This window comes from Eptatretus burgeri, chromosome 11, assembly GCF_056783735.1.
Source record: "Eptatretus burgeri isolate ZD-2024b chromosome 11, Ebu_testis_v1, whole genome shotgun sequence".
Classification (NCBI taxonomy): Eukaryota; Metazoa; Chordata; class Myxini; order Myxiniformes; family Myxinidae; genus Eptatretus; species Eptatretus burgeri.
In genome coordinates, this window is record NC_140971.1 from 91,046,302 (window position 1) to 91,073,535 (window position 27,234).

The 27,234-nt window shown below is 36.6% G+C and overlaps 1 protein-coding gene across 5 annotated transcripts in view; it reads right to left on the reverse strand.

Moving 5' to 3' along the window:
- Positions 1-27,234, reverse strand: part of LOC147017607 (aryl hydrocarbon receptor nuclear translocator 2-like) — a 248,876-nt gene that overhangs the window by 195,204 nt on the left and 26,438 nt on the right. For all 5 annotated transcript variants that reach the window (XM_085847344.1, XM_085847348.1, XM_085847345.1 and 2 more), the window contains exons 2-3: positions 535-646; positions 351-398 (exon numbers count right to left, since the gene is read on the reverse strand). In XM_085847344.1, coding sequence (XP_085703470.1) covers positions 351-398; positions 535-646 — 160 coding nt within the window. The remainder of the gene's footprint in view (positions 1-350; positions 399-534; positions 647-27,234) is intronic.

A 27,234-nucleotide genomic window follows, 5' to 3' on the forward strand; every position in this document is an offset into this window, starting at 1 on the left:
GAGGGAGTGGAAGTCTGAGTGGGAGGAGGGAGGAATGGTAGCCTGAGGAGAAGGGGGGAGGTGGAAGCCTGAAAGGAGAGGTAGCTAGAGGTATGGATGGGTGTGGGAGGTGGAAGCATGAAAAGAAGGGGAAGATAAATCACTGAAAAGGGGTGAGAGGAGATGAAAGTCAGAAGAAGGAAAGAGAGAACTCCCAGGAATTCCCTCAGCTTTGAATGTATAAGATGTATCATGTGTGCCTCTTTACACTTTCTACCAGAAACTGTTGCCATTCCCATTTCTCCCACTTAGCCACCATACATTCTTGATTTACTACTCCCTTCAAAGTCTCTGCTTTCCAACAACCTTACCTGGGGAACTTTCCCGACCCCTGTCCATCTTCATCGTCGAACTCCAGTCTACATAACAGAAGGGGGGGGGAGTCAAAATGGTTATCCTTATTCCATCCAGAATCAATATTAGAGTCTGCTGTTCCTTTATTCTTGGATTTTACCAGAATGAGAATGGATTTTCAATGGTCATAAACACACTTACCCAGTGCGCCTTTTCCCCCGGCCTCCAGAAGCTGGGGTTAGACCTACTCCCACCGCACTCTGCCCAACAACTGGGGGTGCTCCAGTGGGTGCAACACCTGTATCTCCCAGATCTGAAAGGATGTGCAAGGAAGGCATGGAAGATACAAGGAACTTCAATTCAGAAGGAGACCATTAGGTCCAGAAAGTCTGAACAAGCATGCCAAAATCTTGGAACTGACCCTGAATTACTAGAAGAAAGTGTTCTTACTTTTATGAAATTCAAAATATCTCACATTTGGCCAAAGCAACCCATTATTAGTGGGGATACCCAATTTCTTACCGATCCTGGTGGAGGTAGGAGTTGAAAAAAGAAAAACAGAAAATCTGAAATATTTTATATAAATGCTATATAGGGCAAGTGGAACAAAAAAAAGAAGTGTGACTGGATCAAGATGAGAATATTTTTCAAAAACATGGCGATTGAGGCACCCTAATATATATTGTTGTAGATTCCCACCCGCCGGCGTGCGCACAGCCGCTTTTAGCTGAATCGCGGCCGTACGCCCACCGGACGAGCAATCCAATCGCAACCTTCCGGATCAAACACCGAAATCCTGCTACGGGTGTGTTTTGGATGCACACCACAGCCAAGTCAACACTCTACCCGCGCTACAGGGTCAATCGCCGAATTGTCGACATACCTAATTAATCGCGCGGGCAGACTACCGAGAGACTGTACCTCAACGGGGCCCGCTTGCAAACGAGCCGCTGAAGCAGCTCGCTCGTTTTGGGATAACTGAGCGGGGTATTATCGCGAAAGCCTCATTGGATCCGATTCTATTATCGGCTATTAAAAAAGCCAGCTATTATTTCGAATGCAATAAGGCAGTTCAATTTGAAGGAAAAGGACGCGACGAACGGGTTAACATTCACACAAAGACATTTATTTGCACACATATACGGTCAAAGCAGCAATGCAGAGATATACAAGAATGCAATGAATGGGGGTAGGGACAAGACGTGAACAAGACAAAGACTACAACCGTATATTTATTATGTAGTTACTTGTACTTAACATCAGTTCTACCTAAGGACATGGTGCCACAATGTTCATGCAAAGAAACAAGGAAAAACCCCAGGAAAGACGAGGGGTAGACTGGACCTCTTGGGTCTTTATATTCACAGAGCTGTGACGACCGCAGAAGCTCCGAGAGGCCGGGCTGGTTACCTTCACCTTCGTGGTGCCTCGCTGGGGCGACCCGTGACGTCCCGTCCTCACGGCAGCTGGCGTGACTGTGGTTCGGCCCAGGCCTCGTCGGGCGGCCTGGTGGTTCGGGCCCAGCTGACAATGCCTCCGAGGAATGAACGGGTCTTTGCTCTTTTAGAGTTGATGCCCTCTGTAAGATCCCGTCCGTCCCTCAGCGTTGCTTGGACTGTCCCAAGGCCTGATCACCTCGGACCGCTATGCCGCTGGCTGGCGACTCCTCTCCGGCCTCTCCACGTCCCGCAAAAGAACGTGCAATTCTGCGTGGCACGGCAGGCTTGGCTGCGCTCCTTGGCTCCTCAGCGAACCCAGACCTCCACTGGATTCGAACCTTGATCTTCACACAACTCCAAACCCAGACTGACTGACCAACTCCGAGCTTGGCGCTCTGCGCACTTTTTTATAGGGCCCGTGAGGCGAGGTTTGATCTTCGATCCCTCACCTCTGACCCCCCACTGGCTCCGCCCCCTTCGATCTCCTGATCTGATCTCGATGCGAAGCTCAGAGAGAGCGGACGTGGGTGAAATCACCGTTGCTGGCGCCAACAAAGGAGAACGGACGTGGGTGAAATCACCGTCCCTGCGCAACGAGGAAACCCCCACCTCTGTTTGCAGCAATGCTGTTCGCTGGGAACTCGCCGTGGCTGGTGCAAAGATGGCGGCATTTGCGGAGTTGAAGGTGAGGCGATGGTGTTCGTTGTTGGTTATCGGGGGAGATGTGGTTTAGGAGATGGTGGCTGTGGTTGGCGTTGTGGAGAAGGGTGATTGTGGTTGGCGTTGTGGAGAAGGTGGTTGTGTGAAGGCAGCTGTGGAGAAAGTGGTTGTTCATTGTCTGTGGGGATGTTGGTGATTGTGGCGAAGGTGGTTGTGGTCGGCATTGTGGAGAAGGTTGTTGTGGTGGTTGAAATGCGGTTGGTCCAAAATAACGATAGCAAAAGAAAAACAGCTACCTCAAAGATCATAGCCCTGCACACGAATAATTCCCTTAGACATCGGTGGGGAAATCTAATCTGAACACAGACTTATCGACATAACTGATCTAAGGACCTATATGCTCTGTGAATTTCCACAACCGTAACTATATATATATATATGAAGACCACAAGGGGAAAACCAGAGATGTCAGGATAAGTCAATTTTGAAGAAACTGAAAAACAAAGTTTAAGACTTTGGTGGACTTTAATAACTGTCATATAGATTTCTTTTCCAGTAAAAGGAAGTGATCATTGGCCGATCGAATTAAGCATGTCGCATTTGCCAAGCTTCTGTGTTATTAAATTTAAGAGCAAAGAACGAATCAATGCTGCAAACTGACATCACTGGTTATTCCCTTGTTTAATAATTGCCATGCAATTTTAACCCAGGATGTGTGGCAAATTCATGCTTGTTGGTTATTAGCATACATTACATGACTTTGGTGATCACAGATAATTATCTTTTTCAACATTAAACGGTCATTGTTTTTTTTGTTTGATCGGTGTTCAACGCCATACTCAAGGGTATTTCGCTTATATGACGACGGATTCTCCATTTCTTACTCCGTACTACTTAATATGATGGAAAACCGGGAGGAAACCAAGGATAAACCACCCCCGTGATAGCCAAAGTCACCTCATGTGACTCCCTCATATACCTAAGCAGGTTAATTGGGCGGTGGGTACATCAAATGAGGATGGGTACTCAGACGCGCTAACCATTAAGCCACGGCATGGGTCCCATAAAAGTCACAATAAAGGTTTGACCAGGCTTGAACCACGATATGCACCAACTACGGAGCCCATGAGTAGGGTAAGAATACTGATTCTGGCTCACTTTTCCCCATGTAAATGAATGGGGGATTTTCAGCGATTTATATTTTTTTTCCCTAAAAATAAATCCCCTTTTTATCCCAAGGTATATTTATTTGTCTCCCCTTTTAACTTGGAGGTTGAACCTCATTGAATTGAACACCTGGGGGTTGAACAGCTCACTCATTGAACCTATAAAGATTTGTTCATTCTCAAATTCCTTCAATAGTTTAATTTTCTTTGCACAATAATCCCCATCTAAAATATTGACAAACAAAACATTTGAATCTTTATATTTTTTAAGATACCCCTTTTGTGCCATTACGAAATGATAAACTTCTCTTAATGCTCTCATCTGACCACCTCCTGAGCCACAGGTTATTTTTTGTTAAGCCCCGCCCACTTTTCTTTAAGCCCCGCCCACTTTTGCTAAGCCCCGCCCACTTTTGCTAAGCTCCGCCCACTTTTCATGAGGTATTTTTATAAGCCACGCCCACTTTTCCTAAGCCCCGCCCACTTTTGCTAAGCTCCGCCCACTTTTCATGAGGTATTTTTCCTAAGCCACGCCCACTTTTCCTAAGCCCCGCCCACTTTTGCTAAGCTCCGCCCACTTTTCATAAGGTATTTTTCTAAGCCACGCCCACTTTTCCTAAGCTCCGCCTACTTTTGCTAAGCCCCGCCCACTCTTACATCATTTCCAGTTCATCTCTGACTCACAAAGAAATCACTAGAAAATTACAGGATGTTATGGTTTTGAAAAATTTCCCAATGAAGGCTTGCCTAGGCTTGCCCAGGGAATTCCAAAGGAAACCACACCCACCAGTCTTTCTCTATAAAAGCTTCAAACCCAGGCTCCATTTTAAACATTTGTTCTTGCTGGCAATGGTGTTCTGTGTGCTTGTCTCAAACTCTCTGTCTTCTATGGAACTAAACCTTCAAGTTGATGAACTGGATTCAAACCTCTTATCTATTGAGGTAAGATTTTTTATTTTCCTATTTTCAAACTTTGATTGAAGCATACTCATTTAATAATTAAATAACTTAATTAATACATTATTATTTTCTCTCACAGGAAATTGTATCTGAAAATACTGCTTTTGCTACAACTTGGGGGAAATTGTTGGCTTGGTTGAAGACCTTGAGTGGGATGACTTTGGTGTTCCTTGGAACTCTCTGTCTTCTATGGAACTAAACCTTCAAGTTGATGAACTGGATTCAAACCTCTTATCTATTGAGGTAAGATTTTTTATTTTCCTATTTTCAAACTTTGATTGAAGCATACTCATTTAATAATTAAATAACTTAATTAATACATTATTATTTTCTCTCACAGGAAATTGTGTCTGAAATACGAAATGAAAATACTGCTTTTGCTACAACTTGGGGCGAAATTGTTGGCTTGGTTGAAGACCTTATGAGCGACCAAGACCCACAGAACGAGTTCGTCCTTGATGACCCAACCAAAGAGTTATACCTTGGAGACCAGCAAAATCCTGAAAAAGAGTTTTACAGCAATAGTACTCATTGTGAGTTATCAAGACAATACCCACTGAACAAGTTATACCTTGATGAGCCAGAATACAAGTTTTACCTTGGAGACTCACAAATTTTGAAAAAATCAGTAAATGAGTTCTGCCTTGATGGTTTAAATAACTACCTTGGAGACTCAGGAAAAGGGTTCTGCCAAGATGGTTCTAAATATGGGTCCTACCTTGAGACTCACAAATTTTGAAAAAATCAGTAAATGAGTTATCCTTAAGAGACTTTGTAAGTTGGTTTTACTTTGAATACTTGAAATGTGGGTTCTGGATTGATAACTCACAATGTGATACATATCTTGGAAACTCAACGGGAATGTGGTTATACCTTGAAGACTTGGAAAGTTGGGTTTATGTTGGACACTTGAAACTTTTTGGGGGCTTTTATTTATTTATTTATTTATTTATTTATTATTATTATTATTTTATTTATTTATATTTTGAATATTTTTGGAGTTGCTATCACTCTTTGGGATCTAAACCTATCGATGTAGTTCTTTGTCGGATGGTGCTTGATGGGAGCAAGATCAAGAAAGTTCTGGGAAGAAAGTGCAGGCTTACTCCCCCTTTCTACGTCATCAAACCTGAAAGCCTTAAAAGACAGAATTGGAAGAAGAAAAAAAACGTAAAATATATATATATATAGGTGGAAATCTCATTTTGAAAAAGACATTGTGTTGGGCGAGGATTGAGTTGGGGTTGAGATTTTTGAATGTGAGGGTTGGGGTTGAGATTTTGAATGTGAGGGTTGGGACACACACACATACACATCAACAAACAAAAGTTAAGCCTTGACTATTCAGTTGAGGATTCTGTGTTTGGGGTTCACAGATCTAAGAACGTCCCCCTTGACACACATTATATACTGTTATACACCTCGGACTTGGCCCTCGAGTGTCCACAACGGTGTATAGTAGGAGGAGTGAAGCGCCAACCTATTGCTCCCATTGCACACACACACACAAACAAAAGTTAAGCCTTGACTATTCAGTTGAGGATTCTGTGTTTGGGGTTCACAGATCTAAGAACGTCCCCCTTGACACACATTATATACTGTAATACACCTCGGACTTGTCCCTCTAGTGTCCACAAAGGTGTATTATATGCTTAGTTTTGTCTTTTGTAATTCCTGTGAATAAAATGAACCTAAAATCTCTTCCCTTCCAAATCATATATTTTATAAGTCCAAGGAACTGTATCTATTACATCAACAATTTTAAAAAGTTCTTTCGTCCATCGTTCAGTAAAACCCTTTTCAAAATGAGATTTCCACCTATATATTCTTACGATATCACCAACTTTGAACTTAGGTTTTCTGACATTAATCTCTTTTTCATATTTTAATTTTGTAAATGTTTCTGATGGCTTCATATTCGTTGACGTGTGAATCGTGTCATTATACTTATCCACAATATCCTGAATAAAAGATAACCATTGTTGTGAACCGAGTTGTGTGAATTTTTTATATAGTCTCTCTTTTAAGGTACGATTAAAACGTTCAACAACAACTGCCTTCCCTTCATTAAAGGTACTGTATAATGTAATACTGTTATTTTTAAAAATTCATAAATGTCTTGTTATAAAACTCTCTACCCTCATCAGTCCACAATTTCTTAGGTTTTCTCTTACTTTTATTAAATATCTGTTGAAAAGCTAACATAAGAGTATTACCTGTTTTGTTTTTTAAAGGGACAACCCACGCATATCTACTCCTCAAATCAATAAAGGTTAAAGCATACTTGTACCCCTTATCATTATTGAGTTCAATCAAATCAGCAGACCAGATATAATCAACTTCCTTGGAATAAACTTTCCTTCTCTGAAACTTTGTGAATATTGGTTTATGTAATTCATCAGCTAATTGCTCTTCAGTCTTAATGGCATCATTAGAGCCTATAAGTTTTTTGAATTTCCAAGTCCAAGTTTCAATTTAGCACTAATCATCTTCTTCACGATGAACCTATCAACTTTTTCTCTCAAGGTTGGATTTTGTATCAGAGACAAATTATATAACATTTCTCTATCGGCTTCATGCTTTTCTTCCAACGTTGTGGTATTCCCATAATCAATATCGTGTCTCATGCACACTTCATCAACTCTATTGATTGGTTTACTCCAGGATTTAGGATTGTCTGCCTCATCTAATCTTTTATCCAAGTTTGTGCCTGGACCACAGAAAGAATACCCTGGAAGATGTAATTCCCCTGGTATTCCAGTAGTTGTAAATTTACTTCCTGATAAAAACTTTTGTATATCTCCTCCGAGTTTGTGTTTGGAGATAAATTGATTTTTTGAACCACACACCGAACATATACCTTTTTGTATAACCCTGTTATTTTTACTTTTAATATATGAAATATTTTTAGTATTAGTTTTCTTTTACATTTGATACAATAACTCATTTTTTTATGAGAAAATTTCTGCAGAGTGCAAAAACCTTTTTAGTTTCCAACATGCACATTTGAATCTTAATTTTTAAAACATAAAGAATCCTTAGAAATGCCTTCACTCTCTCCTCCATTTATTTAAGAAAAAACTTGAATTAAAATACATGTCTTCTCGATGTCGATAGTCTTGTCGAAAGTATTGTAAATAGACTTTTTAATTCTTTGTATTCCTCCCTGGTGAGATAAGTTAATTTCTTTAATACCTCTATTCTTTTTGAATCTCACTGGTTTCCATATTTTGATATTTATTCATTCTCTCTCTTTCCTCCCTCTCTCTCTTCTCTCTTTCCTCCTTCTCTCTCTCCTCCTCCTCCTTTTCCTCCTCTTTCTCTTCTTCAACTCCTTCCTCATCCCTTACTATACTTGAATCGTTTACACCCCATAGAATATTATACATATATTCATCAGGATTTCTTGTTATTCCTGTATCCAAAATAATTTTTTTACAACAGGATACCAATAAAATTTCTTTTGAATTTCTAAAAGAGCCTTACCTTTTCTTAACCTTATAATTTTTTCATTATTTAACATTCTAATTAAATCTAAAGTTGTTGGTTTATCAACATCAGCATAATGCCAATCTTTTATTGAAAATACCTCATTCTTATGTTGTAGAACATATTTATTAAAATACCGAATACCCTTTTCTTGAAGGTATGCTTGAACACAGAAATGATAATTTTCTTGAAGCCTTCTTGCTGTCATTTATGTATTAGAAATATATGTTAGAATAATATTATGGCACGAAACACCTCCCCATCTTCCCATAGTTAAATCATTTTGTATTTCCTTACTTATTATATATAATCCTGTTTTTTCTGTTTTCATGAGATAAACAAGGGCAAAACCATTATTATATTTACCCTTATTAAATTCTTTTATTTGTTGTTTACTAATCGTGGCTCCACAAAACTCATTCTCGATACCAAGTGGATAATATTCTTCCTTACGAGACTGATTTAATTGTTCCAGGTCTTCGAGGTTAATTTTAAATGACCAATTATACCCTAAATCATTCATATCATACCCCCATTGTTCTATTCTCATACAAACGATACGCCCTTCTTTATAAAAATTTATTTTAATTCGAACTGTGAATTCTGTATGACCTGGAGATAATATCAACACTTCTGTATCTTTAGAATACACAGCCGTTTTATTTAAGTATATATATTGTGATAAATCGCTTAATCTCACCAAGTCATTTGCGTCAGTCGGGCTTGGATAATTTTTTAATTTATAAGCATTTTTCATGTTAATATTTTTGTTTATATTATATTTATGTCGTTCAGCCTGTGCCTTTGTGTAATAATTTGATAAATCAATATCCAGTTCTGGAGATACACCAAAGATAGAACCATCTTTACCAACATAAGTCATTTATATTAGATTAAAAATAATATCATAAAATTTTTTATTTTTGTTGAGTTGAAATAACACATATAGACATAATTGACCACAACACTTGGAATTTAATTCTTGGACTTGAAATGTTTGATAAACACCATTCTGTAAGAATTTTATGACTTCAACAGGTGGTGGAAGACCAAAACTATCAAAATAATATTTGTCTTGACTATTAAAAATACAAACCCAATGAGAACCTTTCCCATCATTATCTTCTAAGTTCATAATAATATTCTTTGTATGTTTCGACACATTTGTTAATTCATCTCTCATACAAATAACCACATTATGAATTTTTAATTTCTTACAATATTTGGCAAGTTGTAAATTTGATGTTGTATTCTTTCCAAATTCTTTCAACCACTCATCAATGCTCATTTATTTATTAGAAAGATATAATCCATTACCTCTTTTCGTTAATTTTACACCTGCTTGTGCTATAGAAGAAAGCATATCTCCAACTAACAATCTCGCTTTATCAGGCAGACCTTCAAGTTTTTCAGCAAAATCTACAATTACACCACTTCCACTAATTTGTTTCTCCAACTCTTTGTTATGTCTTTCCAATTCTTTTTGAGCCTGGAGTTGAGCCTTCCTTTCGTTGGCAGTTTTGACTGGTGTTGAAATACGCGCCGTCAATGCTGCAACGGGAGTTAAAGCAGCAAATAAAGGAATTAGAAATGGGAGAAATCCTCCTCTCGTCTGTCTTATTGAATATTTTTTCAACATTGGTTTTGTCATTTTAATTTTAAGTGAGCCAGTGTCATTCAAGATTTTAACCTGTTCTCTTGTGAGCAAAACATCAATTCTTACTGCTCCTTTTCTCTGAATTGTATTAACGTTAATCGTACAAGGCTTTTGATTTTGAACACAAGATGATAGTTTATGAAGATTGATTTGATTAACATATACCCCAGTTGGTACTTTGCCACTCATTTATTTAACAAAAATTATGTGAGACTAATCATCACACCATTATCTGTATTAATCTGCAATTCTGTTTCTTCCAAAAGCAAACAATATGTATCAACTTCTTCACTCTCTCCTCTTTCAAAGTATAGGGAAGTATCCACTCGATTAGACTTTATAGTTTCTTTTTGAGCGCTCAGGTCAAACGTATAGATTGTATACAAACTTTTAAATGCTGTCATATCCAAAATAGGTTCTTTATTTCCATTACTTTCACACACCTTTTGGTAAGACTTGTATGCTTCAGCAAAATCATTTTTTCCCAATTAATTTCCAATCTATCTCGTGGATAAAATGTTCCATCTAGAGAAAGCCTTGAAGTTGTTTCACCTTAGCATTATCACTCAATGCATTATTCTTATCAGTCGCAGTATCACCATCTGGCTTTTTAAAAATCATCCACAGATATCGTGGCTTTCCTTCCAGAACACCCAAATTCCACGTGTAAGTAGTTTGATTGAGTTTAACGTGTTGACATCTTCTTTTGAGGTATGATACACTGAGTGGTTTTTTTGAGTTAAGTCTTCGATTCAACATCTCTTCTGTTTTAAGATTAGGAGTATATTCACTGATATACCAACTCATCTCCTCAATTACAAATTTATTCTGATCACCAAAAGCATTACCAACACCAAAAAGCAATCTATTTTCATTATCATTCCTTTGTAGTTGAAATCTAATTTTAAGACCATACAGAACTTTATCATAATCACAAAATCCAAATATACCTTTAAGAGGAACTGCCACAGTAAAACTATTTTCTGCTTTTGTATCATCATTATACATTCCTTTCCTTTGAATATATCCAGGGTCTGTGTTTGTTCCCGTTGACATATCAGGAATAAAACCTTCGACAGACCCCTTTCCCATTCTATCACTGAATGTATAGAGTGTAAATTTCATCATTTCAGATACAGCAGAGACATAATCAACCGCTTCAACTTCTTGTGTTCCAATATACAATCGCACACTATCAAACATTTTCCAGAAGAAATCATTTACAAGTGTAGCGTTTGTGTTATTCCCAGCCTTAGTGAATTTAAATTTACACAACAAGAAACTTTCGGAGAGATTCAAATAGGTTTGTTGATTATTTATTTCAAAACTTTTGTACCATTTGTATTCAGTCTGTTCCAGTTATTGCATTTACCTTGAAGTAATCTTCTTTTTAGTGGAGTTTGAGATAATAATAGTATCATCCAAATCATAGATACTATCAATTGCTTCCATACTTGTATTTATTTAGGAAAAAGATGTTAAAACTTTTGAAACCCTGATCCAAGTATTTGAATTATTTTCTGTCGTTCTTGGGGGGACAACTGAGTTTTACCTTTCTTAATTTCTTTTATTGCTTGTAATTTATGAGATTCTTTCTGAGCATCTTTTATACTCTTTACAGCACCTGCTACATTTCCCACAGCAGAAGCAGTTGAACCAATTAGGTCTTTATGTTTAAGAATAGTTGAACCAATACCCATGAGAGTATCAATTATCCCATCTCCTCTAAATTGATGTCCAACACCCCTTTGTCTCTTAGGTTTATAGTATCCTCTACCAAGATACATACCTTCACCCTTGTAGCAATGGGACAGGAACATCCCATCCCCTGTAATTATTTTATATTTTCCCAACTCGTGCTTCCTCACAATAACCATCGTATTTATTTATTGAAAAACTTCACGTAGGTGAATTTCTGATGGATATAACTTCTCCATTAAAAGAAATCACACGATTATCTTGGTCGGTTATCCTAAAATTTACTCTGTGTATGGTTTTTCCTGACACAGGTAGATAAACCAAATTTTTAGGCTCCATATTGAATTTATAACCAATTGGGGTTGAGTATGCGCTGAATGAAAATATTGTATTTGTTTTTAATCCATCATTATAAGCACCATCAATCAAATCACAGTGAATTAACACCGAATTTATTCCTGAGGATATTTGAATGACATTATCACTGTAAAACGTCCCATTAGTTTCAATCTTTTTTGAGGAGAAACCTAATAACTCTCTAAATGAATTATCAATTGTAGAAATCAACCTTGTAGTTATTTTTAACTTTAATCGTTGATTTTGAAGTATGTTTTTGAATGTTTATAATAATATTTTTGGTTCATTACCCTGTCCTTTCATAAGATGAGCACTTTCGTAAAATATTTATGAAATATTGTATGCTCCTTGTCAGACTTTTAGCGTTTTGTATCCACTTCCCGGATTATAACTAAACTTGTCATTTTTCTCGGTTATATTAAATAAGGTATTATAAGTCTCCATGGACAATAAAGATGCCTCATATTCTTTTGTTGTGTCAAGTTGTAGTGGGTATGGGAATGAAGATGTGTGGTCGCTTGGTGTGAAATTAAAACTCAGGATTGTGCTTCTCATCTTATTTAATATGAGATAAAATGTCTTTATATTGAGATTTATTAATTATTTTCATGTTCATCAACTGGTCTAAAATGGCTGATGCTTCATTAAAACAATTGTTATTTCCAGCCTTCTTACTGCCGAACAACAATAACAGTCTATTAACTAATTGCGATGGGTCATTTGGAAGAAAACTAATACCTGAACCAAGGATACTTAAAGCCTGAATAATGTGTTTCTCCTTCTCATTCTTCCTACTTTTACCAGAAAGAATAACCTTATAATTTAGAGTGTTCAGCAAATCAATATATACTCTATCATCATTATTTTCCATATCCAATGGTTTATCAATATACTTTGATTCATCCCTCACAGTTGAACCTTGTCTTCCATCTTTGTGAGAAGAAACATTAATCTCGGAGTTAGTTTAACAGGGGGTTGAGCAGAACTTAAGAACCTTAATTCATCATTAAATATCAATACCTTTTCTTGAACAAGATGAAATATTGCTGGTTGTTCTGTTGGAATGAGTCCTGCTTTGGTTTTTGAATCCGCTGAATATTCATTGTTTTGAACAGCATTCACAATATATTGAGGGGTTTGATTACCCTCTTCCTGTTGTTGAAATAAACCTACAACATCATATTCTAATTCTCCTAAATCCTCTGATTCTTCCTGCGTGATTTGACTGAAATCTTTTAACATTTGAACCTTTCTGAGAGTATATTCTACTGTGGGAACTGTGGAAACATCTTTCATTTTTTCTTGGGAAGTTTTTAAAAGTGGTTTAAAAAATTTCTCTTGTTTTTTTTCAAATGCTTCTTCGCCCGTTAGTTTCTGTCTGCGTTTCTTCTTTATGTCTTCCTGTTGTTTTACAACTTTTGAAACCAACTCTTGATGTTCCTTAAATCTTCTTGCTCTTTCTTTTGTATCCATTTATTTATTGTAAAATATCATTTAATGAATTGTAAAGATCAACAGGAAATTTTCCTTTTCTTCATCATTCAAGTAGATGTGTTCAAATAAATCCTTTTCTTTAAATATTTCATCAAATTCTTTATTAACATTAATGCGAGTTGTAATTTCTTCTTCACTAATCCTTGCATCTCTGCTTTTCATACGTTTGTGTTGAGTTTCTTCATCAACATCAAAACCGAATGATAAAATCTTCACTCCGCTCAGATATTTAATAATTTGTCTCGTTCCTTCTGGATTAGTTTCTAATATCCCAACACCACCAGATTTTAGTTTCTTTAACTCACTCTTACAATGTGAATATTTTGTTGTACCAAGAGAAACCTCCTCAAATATTTGTCCTTCATTCCTCAATCGCATATGTTCCTCCACTGAAATATAGTGATAATCTTCACCTTTTACTTCTCCAGGTCTTATTGCTCTAGTTGTTGTTGATACAATGCGTATCACGGGGTGTTTTTTAAGTAAATTTACAATATTCTCATTTGTACTACACAAGAACCTTGATTTATGAAAGTTTTTTCCAGAAGCAGATTTACCCACAAGATTTATAATAATAGTTGTCATTTATATATGTAATTGTTTATAAAACAAAAAATATATCCCTTAATATCTCATCTTGTTTCACAACAATATATTTATATTTTTTCAGTCGTGTGCTTCATATAATCCTCAAATTTCTTTTTACTACATAATGTAGAACAATTATCTCTCCAAAAATTATTGATATCTATTGAATTTAACTTGAATAAAATAAAAGTATTAGCATTGTTTCTGATGGAACGACGAGGAAGTTGAAAGTACGATTGACTAAGATAAATACAATTACAAGAAGAATGTCTTCCTCTTGTGTAGTAGCTGTCCATTACCGTTTGGTTTCTCTCATTAACACAATCATCAAAGATAACGAGGTTCTTTTTTGATTTATCCAAATCTTGGGGAGACGGTATATCATCCGTATTATCACTAAGAATACAAGTTATAAGATTTGATTTCTTTTTACATCTCTGTGTATCACAAAATAGTTGAATTATATCTTCAATGTTATAATCATTTAGGTTTTTTGACGTTTAAATAAACCTATTATATCTTCTTTTGAAGACCAGCATTAAAACCTTGTGAGTAGTTGATACTCTGGTTGAAAACTCGACTTTGTGAAAATTATTAAATTATCATAATCTAAAAAGTTGGGAGTGAGGAGCATTTTTAAAAGTAAGCAGGTTTTTCCACATCCACTTGAACCAACTATGAGACATCTTAATGAATTTGGGAGATTTTTATGGTTGTTAAATTTTATCTTATTTTCCCAAATAGGTAAAAAATCATTCATTTATATATTTGAAAAACAGGTTATTTAATTTATTATTGGCTTTTTTAGAAACTCTATATTTTATCCTAAGTTCAGGTTTAATTTCAAGATAATCCATTATTTTGTTTATACACTATCTTGTGTTGATATTCACCTGAAAATTACATCCATGAATAATATACAACAACAATCCTTTGAACATTTCTCTTATACGTTCAGTTTCTTCCCTTGTAAGGAAAGGTGTGTTATCATCCTCATACTTTACATTCATTTCTCTAATCAATCTTGTAAAGTAATTCATTTTTGGTGTAAATCTAAAAGAATTATTTTCCTTTTTATATTTTTATTATCATTAATTAGAAGATAATCACAGAATATACATTGTTTATAGGCTTTTGACTCTGTGTTTAATCCCTGTCTTTCACACGCAGGACAATTCTCAAATTTGTCATATGGAGAATCAGGAAAGTCTAGCATATTTATAAAGTAAAACTTTACTTAAACTGAAATTCATCTATACTTTTAGTTGTATATTACCATCGATATCGATATACTTTTTTTCATTATCAGATTCAACGACAACATTTTTATATTAAAGGTAATTTTAAAATTATCGTTAACTACTATTGAACGAAATGTCATTTCACCTGATATATTAACATCCTTTATTTCATCAAGATTTACATCTTTAGGGTTGTTGAAAAAAATACAAATTTCTCCTTGCATATTACAGATGGTCTTATCTTTTCTTTCTAAAGCTTCATCCATAAGGTTTTTGTTCTTTGATACTTTTTCTTGTTTCATTGCTTTTTCTAGTTTTGAATATATTACTAGAAGGAGAGGAGAAACTTTTTGTTAGAGATACTTTAATTGATGTTCTACCAGGTATACTAAAAGCCCTTCCACTGAAGGAAATTGAAGAACTCATATTATTTACCATAATAGTTTTTATCCAATAGTTGTTATATTTATCTTTGTTCAATTTTACATCCTTGACATATTTCACAGTATCTTTAACAGATGAAGAGATTGATTGAAACTTGTCTTTTGTGTCTTGAAACATTGTATTTATTAAGTGAAAAAGTTGGAGGATAAAATGTTTTTAAGCACAGATTCACCTATAAATTAAACGAAATTTTCATCAAGAAAATTTTAGTTTAAGCAAAGTTTTATTCTATAAATATGGTGAATACAACGTACTGCGATGTTTGTAATCACGAATATAAACATTATAGAAAACACCTCCGAACCAACAAACACACATTTAATCTATTTCATCAAATATCTCCTCTTGAGTTGGAAAGAAAACATTGTGATATCTGTTCAAAGGATGTTTTGAAGAGTAGTTATAATCAACATCTTCAATCACAAAAACACAAGAAAAATGAGTTTAAAGTAAAGGGAGACTATTATATTAAAAACACTGATGAGGCATTTAAAGGGCATATAAAAATAAGGATTTTTCAATTTGGAGAACCCAGTCCATCATCAATAGCTGAATCAATTGAAATAGTGAAACCCGATGTTGAAAAATTTATTAAAAAGACATTAAAAGAAATAAAAACTTTAAAGTTTTATATGGGAGTGAAAATGAATATGAAAAGACAAGATGAAGAACAAACTCCTTATATGAGAACAGATCTTCATTTTATAACATCATTTCAAGATTTTTTGAATAGTGGGGTTTATGAAGAACTATCAAGACAAGAGGAGGATGTTGATAATACAGTGGTAGGAAGTGGATTCAATATTAAAAAAATCATCTTTTTAGATATACACATTCTAAAATCAAACCCTCTTAAAGCTTCTTCTTATATTGAATTACCAAAAGAAATAAAACTAAAGAAGGCAGTTGTTAATATTAAGAACAATGATAATAAATGTTTTCTCTGGTCTGTTCTTGCTCACTTACATCCACCAAAATGTAATTCAGAAAGAGTAAAACAATATATGAAATATGAGAATACCTTGGACATTAAAGATTTTAAATTCCCAATGCCATTAACAGATATTCCTAAATTTGAGAAAAAGAATAATCTTTCTATTAATGTATATGGATTAACGGATACAAACAAAGTTCAAATATTAAAAATTTCAAACAACTATAAAAATGAAGAAACACACATTGACCTTTTATATTTTAGTGTTGGAAAGAATTCACATTACACATACATCAATAATTTATCAAGATTAATCTCTTCTCAGGTATTCAGAACAGCAAACAAAATATATCCTTGTAAGCGATGTCTTAATTCATTTCATACAAAAGAACGATTAGAACAACATTCAAAATATTGTAGTAATCATAAATCAGCTGTAATTACAATGCCTAAACCTGGTGAAAAGATTTATTTTGAAGATTATAATAAATCTATCATGCACCCATTTGTGATATACGCTGATTTTGAATGTATCCTTAAAAAGATAAATACTGCTTCTCCTAATCCAAAAGAACCATATACAAATAAATATCAAAAACATATTCCTTGTGGTTTCTGTTATTATATCAAATCATCTGTTGGAGAAAAGTATAACAAACTTGAACATTATCGTGGAAAAAATGCTTCACAAGAGTTTGTAAAACGATTAGAAAAGGATTGTATAAGACTCACTAAATTAATGAAAGAAACAAATGAACCGATGAAATTAACCAAAGAAGAAAAATTAGAATTTAGAATGAACAATATCTGCCATATTTGTGAGGGGAAATTAAGGAGTCTAAAGTTAGAGACCATTGTCATCTTACTGGTAAATAGCTCATTCCTGTTGTAATCTTAATTATAAATTACCTTCTTTTATTCCAGTCTTTCTTCACAACAGCGCCAACTATGATACACATCTATTTATAAATGAACTTTCAAAAACACCAGGGAATATTTCTGCTATAACAAACACAAGTCAAAAGTATATTTCATTTTAAAAATGATATTCACAAAACCTTTAACTCGTATTAGGTTTTAGATTCTTACAAGTTTATGGGAACACCACTAGCCTACCTCGCATCAAATCTAAGCTCCACGGACTCTTTTCCAAATCTTAATTCATTCTTTCCAAAAGAGGAAATTCTCACTAAAGAGGAAATTCAGATTAAAGAGAGAATTCAAAGTAAAGAGGAAATTCTAACTGAAGATGAAATTCTAATTATAAAGAAAATTCGAACTAAAGAGGAAATTCAGATTAAAGATGAAATTCTGATTAAAGAAGGAATTCTTACGAGAGAGGAAATTCAAACAAGGAATGAAATTCAAAGTAAAGAGAAAATTCTTACAAGTAAGGGAATTTATCCTTATGATTATATGGATTCATTTATGAGATTTAAAGAAACACAACTTCCTTCAAAAGAAAGTTTCTATAATAACCTTTATGAAGAAGAGATAAGTGATAAGGAATATAAACACGCACAAGAAATATGGAAAATATTTAAGATAAAGAACCTTGGAGAATATCATGATTTATATCTAAAAACAGATGTTTTATTGTTAGCTGATGTGTTTGAGGCTTTTAGAACACTCTGTCATAATAAAAATTGTTATGGATTAGACCCTGCCCACTATTTCACAGCTCCTGGTTTAGCTTGGAGTGCAATGTTGAAAATGACAAAACAAGATATAGATTTAATCAGTGATGTTGATATGCTTTTGATGATTGAGAAGTCCAAGAGAGGTGGAATATCACAAGTATGTTCAAAAGATATGCTAAAGCAAATAATAAATATCTCCCAAATTATGATAGTGAAAAAGATAGTAATTATTTGATGTATTTTGATGCTAATAATTTGTATGGATGGGCAATGTCTCAATCTCTACCTTATGGTAAATTAGAGTGGGTGGAAGAAAAGGATTATGAAAAGGCTTTGATGAATATTGTTATTTCTTCTCAAGAGGAATTGAATGACGAAGAAGAAGGTTATTATTTTGAAGTTGATTTGAGGTACCCGAGTGATCTTCATAATAAGCATAAAGATCTTCCTTTTGCATGTGAGAAAGAAACTCCAAAGAAAGAATGGTTAAGTGATTATCATAAAAGTTTTAATATTAAAGGTAAATCAACAGAAAAGTTATTAACAACATTCTATGATAAAGAGGGATATGTTTTGCATCAGAGAAGCTTAAACAGTTTTTGAGAGAAGGATTGAGAGTAGCTAAAATTCATAGAGTTTTAAAATTTAAACAAAGTCCTTGGGTGAAAAAGTATATTCAATTCAATACAGATATGAGAGCAAATACAAAAGTAAAATTTGAAGGGGACTTTTATAAATTAATGAATAATGCTGTATTTGGAAAGACTATGGAAAATGTTAGAAACAGACAAAACATTAGATTAAATATCTTGGAAAGAAGCTTCGAGATTGATAAATAAACCAAGTTTTGAGAGAGAAGAGGTTTTTTTCAGAGAACTTTTCTGCAATTCATATGAAAAAGGAAAGTATTGTAATGGATAAACCAATTTATATTGGAACAGCAGTTCTTGATTTATCAAAGATATTGATGTATGATTATTTGTATAATGACTTAAAGAAAGAGTATGGTGAAAATGTTTCATTGTTGTATATGGATACTGATAGTTTTATCCTAGATATAAAAACTGATGATGTTTATGAAGATATGAAGAAAAAATATTGGAGTATATGATACAAGTAATTTCAGCAAGAAGAGTGAGTTATTTTCCAAAAAGAATGAAAAGGTTATTGGTAAGTTTAAGGATGAGTTGGGTGGAAAAGTAATGAGTGAGTTTATTGGATTGAGAGCAAAGGCATATGCTTATAAGTATGGTGAACAGATTGATAAGAGGTTAAAGGGAATAAAGAAATATGTAATAAAGAAATCAATAACTTTTAGAAATTATTATAATTGTTTGATGAATAAGAAAGAAGAATATAGGAAAATGAATACAATAAGAAGTTATAAACATAACATATATAGTGAAGAAGTAAATAAAAAGGCATTAGGAGCCTTTGATGATAAGAGATTTATTTTAGATAATGGAATAGATTGTGTTCCATATGGATATTGTATGATAGAGTGTATAAAATAGATTATGTTTTAACGATGGGAAGATGGGTTAGGGTTTTTAAGGGCTACCGCCGCGGTTTTTCACAATATATAAATGGTTAAACCAAGTATTAATCAAACTAAAGAGTGGAGAAAATCTCAGTCTTGGTATATAAATGGAAAACATAATGAATGTGAAAAATATCAAATAAGTCTTATTGAAAAAAATAACTAAAACAAAGGTAAATAAAACGAATTAATTTAAAAACTAGTAAGTTAGAGGATGTAAAGAAAAAAATGAATATCCTTGAATGGACTGAAAACTTTGATGGTTATCAATTGAACAATGAAAAAACAATTTACTATAATCTCAAAATGATATGTGGCTCAGGAGGTGGTCAAACAAGAGCATTAAGAGAAGTTTATCATTTCGTAATGGCACAAAAGGGGTATCTTCAAAAATATAAAGATTCAAATGTTTTGTTTATCAATATTTTAGATGGGGATTATTGTGCAAAGAAAATTAAACTATTGAAGGAATTTGAGAATGAACAAATCTTTATAGGTTCAATGAGTGAGCTGTTCAACCCCCAGGTGTTCAATTCAATGAGGTTCAACCTCCAGGTTAAAAGGGGAGACAAATAAATATACCTTGGGATAAAAAGGGGATTTATTTTTAGGGAAAAAAAAAATAAATCGCTGAAAATCCCCCATTCATTTACATGGGGAAAAGTGAGCCAGAATCAGTATTCTTACCCTACTCCCATGATATAACCAAATAGGCTATTGTAGTGCTCAGAGTTTATGCTGTGAAAGTTTTTCAACCTTTCATTTTTTTAGTTTCTCAACTCTGAATATTATGGTGGAACAGTTAACATGAATGAAAGGGAGATAACCAGGAGTAAAGTACTGACAACTCTGGGTTTCTACTTGTTCAGCTTTGACAACACTTGTTTTTTCATTGCACGGCTAAACTTTATACTATATAAATTATGTGACACCCCTGGTTATTTGTTAAAGTAATATTGTGAGAGGAAACCTTATGTTGCCAACTATTGGCAGGTGCAATAAACCCTGAAATTTATAAAAAGTGACATCTCTGGTTTCCCCCTTGTGGTCTTTATATATATATATATATATATATATATATATATATATATATATATATATATATATATATATATATATATATATATATATATATACAATGTCTCGAGAGAGTGTATACCCCCTTTAAAATTTTTTCACCTTTTGTTGACTTATATCCTGGAATTAAATTACATTAAATCTGACTTTTTCCACCTTAATTTACACATCGTAACCCACAACTTCCAAGTGAAAAACAAATTCCACAAATTTCAGAAAATTCATTAAAAATACAAAACTAGAATATCTTGGTTGGTTCCACCACCAACCCCTTGTAATAGCAATTAAATAAATTAGCTCAGGTGTAACCAATCACCTTCAAAACCACACACCAAGTTATTGGTCTCTACCTGTGATAAATTGTCGTGATTCTGATTATTCCAGAATAAAATCAGCTGTTGCTATAGATTTCCTCTGCTGGTTTGTGAATTTCACAGCAAGGACTCAACCATGAGCCCCAAGGAGCTTTCAAAAGACCCCGGAATTAAGTTGAGGAAAGGCACAGATCAAGGGATGGGAACAAAAATATTTCAAAGGTTTGAATATCCCTTGGAGCACAGTCAAGGCAATCATTAAGAAGTGAAAGGTGTATGGTACCACCAAGACCCTGCCTAGATCAGGCCGTCCCTCAAAACTGGATGACCAAGCAAGGAGGAGACTGACCAGAGAGGCCACCAAGAGGCCAAAAACAACTTTGAAAGAGCTACATGCCTTTATGGCAAAGACTGGTCACTGTGTGCATGTGACAGAAATATCCCAAGCTCTCCACAAGTCTGACCTGAATGGTAGGGTGGCAAGAAGGTAGCCATTACTCAAAAAAGCCCACCTTGAGTCCCGTTTGTGGTATGCAAAAAAAAGCCACTGAATTCTGAAGCCATGTGGCAAAAAGTATAGTGGTCTGACGAAACCAAGATGGAACTTTTTTGCCTAAATGCAAAATGTTTTGTTTGGTACAAACCCAACACAGAACATCTCCTAAAGAACACCATCCCAACTGTGAAACATGATTGTGGCGGCATCATGTTATGGGGATGTTTCTCATCAGCAGGGATTGGGGCACTTGTTGGGATGGAAGGGAAAATGGATGGAGCAAAATACAGAAAAATCCGAGAGGAAAACCTACTGCCCTTTGCAAGAAAGCTGAAATTGTGACGGAAGTTCACCTTTCAGCATGACAACGACCCAAAGCACACAGCCAAAGCTATTTTGCATCATCATGACCAATCAAACAAGAAAAGAGCAATCAGAGATTGCAGACCCTCGCCAGGACTTATTTTTGTGGTGTATTTTGTGTGGTGTTTGTGTACTGGTGAATTACGTAATTAATGAGACATAATTAGAACTGCCACTTTATAACTGCTGGGAGTGACAACCGGGTACCAAAATGTCACGTATTGATCAGACACCTAACCCTGACCCATGATGTTTTTTTTTTTTTTATTATTATTATTATTATTATTATTATTATTATTATTATGCAATTGAATTCAGAATTGGATTGAAATAAATTCAATTCAAATCAAATGGAAGACCAAATAGGTACAGTAATGCATTGGAGTAATCAGAAGGAACCTGAACAAGCAAAAAGCAAAGATGAAGTCATCTGGAGGAACCTGGATAGGATTCACATTTCAGCTGCTACTCCTCTACCCTCAAACCCATCCAGACAGCCAAGTGAGCCTTGTTAAAATAAAATAAAATAAAATAAATAAATAAATAAATAATGATAAAAAAATAATACACCCAAGAGGGTTTGACATTCAGCTCGGATAGAAAACTTGATGCAACCGAGTGTTAATCAACCTTAGCGACTACGGAAAGTGAAAACAGAATTCAAAATAACCGCATGAGGCCGCTCGAAGCAAAAATCTCCATATTCTAGGAATCATTCCCAACATCATTATACAGTTTTCAAACCCACGTTTATGGCCATGAAATAAATACTCTAAGTGTGTGCATTTAATGGCTGTATCCAGGAAAGAGCTGGACCCCAACTAAAAAAGACCCACAGGCCACCGAGAAGCTCAATCACTCTCAGCCTGCATGTCTGCGCGGCGTCACGTGACCAACCAGCTCACCATCAGATGAAATTCCCTAACAAAATCTTAAAACGTCCGTTTTTCACCAGAATTCTTTCAGATACTTGGAGAGCACATCCCCAAAACCATCTAAAATATAAACATTAATCTCACAGACGCTACGAATAAGCAGTCCTTCAGGAGGACAGGTTACGAGGTGAAGCAGTGAACGGAAAGCATGTGGTGTCCCTGCCAAAATCTAACGGTTATTTAAATTGAATAGAATTTTCCTCATGAAGAGTGTGTTTCTGAGCAGATTTGCAAGAAAATTATCTTCATTAAACGTGTAGCTACACCAGAAGTTCCCAAAAGTGAAAACAGAAATCAACTAGAAATCAAGACAGCCTCGTTATTTGGCATGGAAACGGGTGGAAGCCCATGGAAGCTTCCCCTCGCTACAATGCATTCCACACAGACCGAGGATATAAACATTCAATTTTCACAAAACTTGATGCAACCGAGTGTTAATCAACCTGAGTGACGATGAAAAGTGAAAACAATTTAAATTGAACTTAAGATAACCGCGTGAAGCCGTGTTGAAGTCAGCGGACCTCGTGTTGCCCAATAAACAGGGCTAGAGACAGAGGTAACGAGAAACTAGTTGGTCGAATTAAATCTTAATAATCCCGATGAAACCCATTATGCATTCGAGCCGTCCGATGCTTCCTTATAGGCCATTCAACCAATCGGTCATTTTGCACTTGATGACCCTGTAACCTTGACCCCGAGGCGAAAATGCAAAAAAGGACTCAGACGATCGAAAGAGAGCAACTAGTATTATCAGCGCGTCAAGTGAGAACTCAATCGGCCGAGACGTCTAGGAGGAGATAGAAAAATAAAAACTGTGGACAGACAGGGGATTTGGGTGAGAGAGAGGACAGACAGACGGACAGACGGACGGATCTGAGGACATCGAACAGTTATATTAGGTCAGCGAGTTGACCTAACAACCCAGATCAAAAAATGTAATAATTCTGGCTGAAACACCATGTGTCCGATCAAATTGAAATTTAAAATATGTATTCATCATCACAACGAGATCATAATTGTGAGGTTTCACGTTGATTGATTAAGTGGCTCCAGAGAAAACATTATTAAATATTTTTCTTAAGTCCAATATGGCTGCCAAACCATGTGACATCAAATATTCCTCAACAAACTTGTGCATGCATGCGTTGGGGAACATTTGTGTGGTTTTCCCTCAATCTGTCCAGCCATTCTGGAGAAGAAGATTTTAATATGTTTTTGGCTAAATCCAAGATTGCTGCCAAACCAAGTGACCTATGACATCATATGTGTGAACCTTTTGTTCCTTGTGGACAGGCTGTCATATGTATAAAGTTTCGCCTCGATCTGTTCTGCTATTTCAGAAAAGATTTTTGAAGGTTATTTATTTTTCAAACAATATGGCTGCCAAATCACGTGACTGATGCTGTAATCGATTTTTTTTTCCTGTGGACCATTTTATCCCAAGATGACCCTCAGAAATTTTCATACTGATCAGATGTGGCGTTCTACATATGCAATTATGATGTCAAAACGAAGGCACCTATGATGTCATAAAAAAAAAAAAATCACACTCATTCCCCACAAGGAGTCCTTGCTGTGTGCCAAGTTTCAATTTTTTCCTTGGTGTGGTTTCAGATACATAGGTCCAAAGTTTTTCCATTTTTCCAACATAGCTGCCACACCATGTGACCTATGATGTCGTAATTATGATATCATTAAAACATTCTACACAAGTAGTCGCACCGATGGTGAAAATTTTGTCTCAATCCGATAAGCAGTTGCAGAGAAAAACACCAAAGTTCTGTGCGGACAAAACAAACAAACAAACAAACTGACCCAAATGCAATATCCTCTCCTTCAGTGAGGGTAATTAGCTGCTCATAGACTCCACCCATGTCCTTGTTTCTCAAAAAAAGCATGTATGCATGGGGTAATGTGTTCTATCAACTCTCTAGTTTCTTAGAATTTGTTTAGATAAGCTTGACGTACTATTTGTGCAATAAATATGCATTGTGTGTGTACAATGAGAGCTTAGAGGGATCGTACGTACCTCTCGGCTATCCTGTCATGATGTGGGGATTTGTTGCTTTTGAACAAATGATTTTTTAAAATCCACATTGTAATAGTCTTACTTATTTTGCATTCCTAATTCTGAAAATGTCCCCAGAGAGAATTGCGCCATGGTCTCCAATGGGGGTGTTAAAGGGGTGGGGGGGAGGAAGAGAGGATGGAGAGAGAGAGAGAGAGGAGGGATGGGGGGAAAGAGAGAGGTCAAGGGGCGAAAGAGAGAGAGAGAGAGGTCGAGGAGCGAGAGAGAGAGAGAGAGAGAGAGAGAGAGAGAGAGAGAGAGAGGGGCGAGAGAGAGAGAGAGGGGCGAGAGAGAGAGAGAGAGAGAGAGGTCGAGGAGCGAGAGAGAGAGGAGGGATGGGGGGAAAGAGAGGGGTCGAGGGGCGAGAGAGAGAGAGGTCGAGGAGCGAGAGAGAGAGAGAGAGAGAGAGAGAGAGAGAGAGAGAGAGAGAGAGAGAGAGAGAGAGAGAGAGAGAGAGAGAGAGAGAGAGAGAGAGAGAGAGAGAGAGAGAGAGAGAGAGAGAGAGAGAGAGAGAGAGAGAGAGAGAGAGAGAGAGAGAGAGAGAGAGAGAGAGAGAGAGAGAGAGAGAGAGAGAGAGAGAGAGAGAGAGAGAGAGAGAGAGAGAGAGAGAGAGAGAGAGAGAGAGAGAGAGAGAGAGAGAGAGAGAGAGAGAGAGAGAGAGAGAGAGAGAGAGAGAGAGAGAGAGAGAGAGAGAGAGAGAGAGAGAGAGAGAGAGAGAGAGAGAGAGAGAGAGAGAGAGAGAGAGAGAGAAAGAGAGGTCGAGGGAGAGAGAGAGAGAGAGAGAGAGAGAGAGAGAGAGAGAGAGAGAGAGAGAGAGAGAGAGAGAGAGAGAGAGAGAGAGAGAGAGAGAGAGAGAGAGAGAGAGAGAGAGAGAGAGAGAGAGAGAGAGAGAGAGAGAGAGAGAGAGAGAGAGAGAGAGAGAGAGAGAGAGAGAGGTCGAGAGAGAGAGAGAGAGAGAGAGAGAGAGAGAGAGAGAGAGAGAGAGAGAGAGAGAGAGAGAGAGAGAGAGAGAGAGAGAGAGAGAGAGAGAGAGAGAGAGAGAGAGAGAGGTCGAGGGGGAGAGAGAGAGAGAGAGGTCGAGGGGCGAGAGAGAGAGAGGTCGAGGGGCGAGAGAGAGAGAGAGGGTGGGGGGAGGAAGAGAGAGAGAGAGAGAGAGAGAGAGAGAGGAGGGATGGGGGAAAGAGAGAGGTCAAGGGGCGAAAGAGAGAGAGAGAGAGAGAGAGCGAGAGAGAGAGAGAGAGAGAGAGAGAGAGAGAGAGAGAGAGAGAGAGAGAGAGAGAGAGAGAGAGAGGTCGAGGGGAGAGAGAGAGAGAGAGGTCGAGGAGCGAGAGAGAGAGAGAGAGAGAGAGAGAGAGAGAGAGAGAGAGAGAGAGAGAGAGAGGTCGAGAGAGAGAGAGAGAGAGAGAGAGAGAGAGAGAGAGAGAGAGGAGAGAGAGAGAGAGAGAGAGAGAGAGAGAGAGAGAGAGAGAGAGAGAGAGGTCGAGAGAGAGAGAGAGAGAGAGAGAGAGAGAGAGAGAGAGAGAGAGAGAGAGAGAGAGAGAGAGAGAGAGAGAGAGAGAGAGAGAGAGAGAGAGAGAGAGAGAGAGAGAGAGAGAGAGAGAGAGAGAGAGAGAGAGAGAGAGAGAGAGAGAGAGAGAGAGAGAGAGAGAGAGAGAGAGAGAGAGAGAGAGAGAGAGAGAGAGAGAGAGAGAGAGAGAGAGAGAGAGAGAGAGAGAGAGAGAGAGAGAGAGAGAGAGAGAGAGAGAGAGAGAGAGAGAGAGAGAGAGAGAGAGAGAGGAGAGAGAGAGAGAGAGAGAGAGAGAGAGAGAGAGAGAGAGAGAGAGAGAGAGAGGTCGAGGGGAGAGAGAGAGAGAGAGAGAGAGAGTCGAGAGAGAGAGAGAGAGAGAGAGAGAGAGAGAGAGAGAGAGAGAGAGAGAGAGAGAGAGAGAGAGAGAGAGAGAGAGAGAGAGAGAGAGAGAGAAAGAGAGGTCGAGGGAGAGAGAGAGAGAGAGAGAGAGAGAGAGAGAGAGAGAGAGAGAGAGAGAGAGAGAGAGAGAGAGAGAGAGAGAGAGAGAGAGAGAGAGGTCGAGGGGAGAGAGAGAGAGAGAGGTCGAGAGAGGGGCGAGAGAGAGAGGTCAAGGGGAGAGAGAGAGAGAGAGAGAGAGAGAGAGAGAGAGAGAGAGAGAGAGAGAGAGAGGTCGAGAGAGAGAGAGAGAGAGAGGTCGAGGGGCGAGAGAGAGAGAGAGGTCGAGAGAGAGAGAGAGAGAGAGAGAGAGAGAGAGAGAGAGAGAGAGAGAGAGAGAGAGAGAGAGAGAGAGAGAGAGAGAGAGGTCGAGGGGAGAGAGAGAGAGAGAGAGGTCGA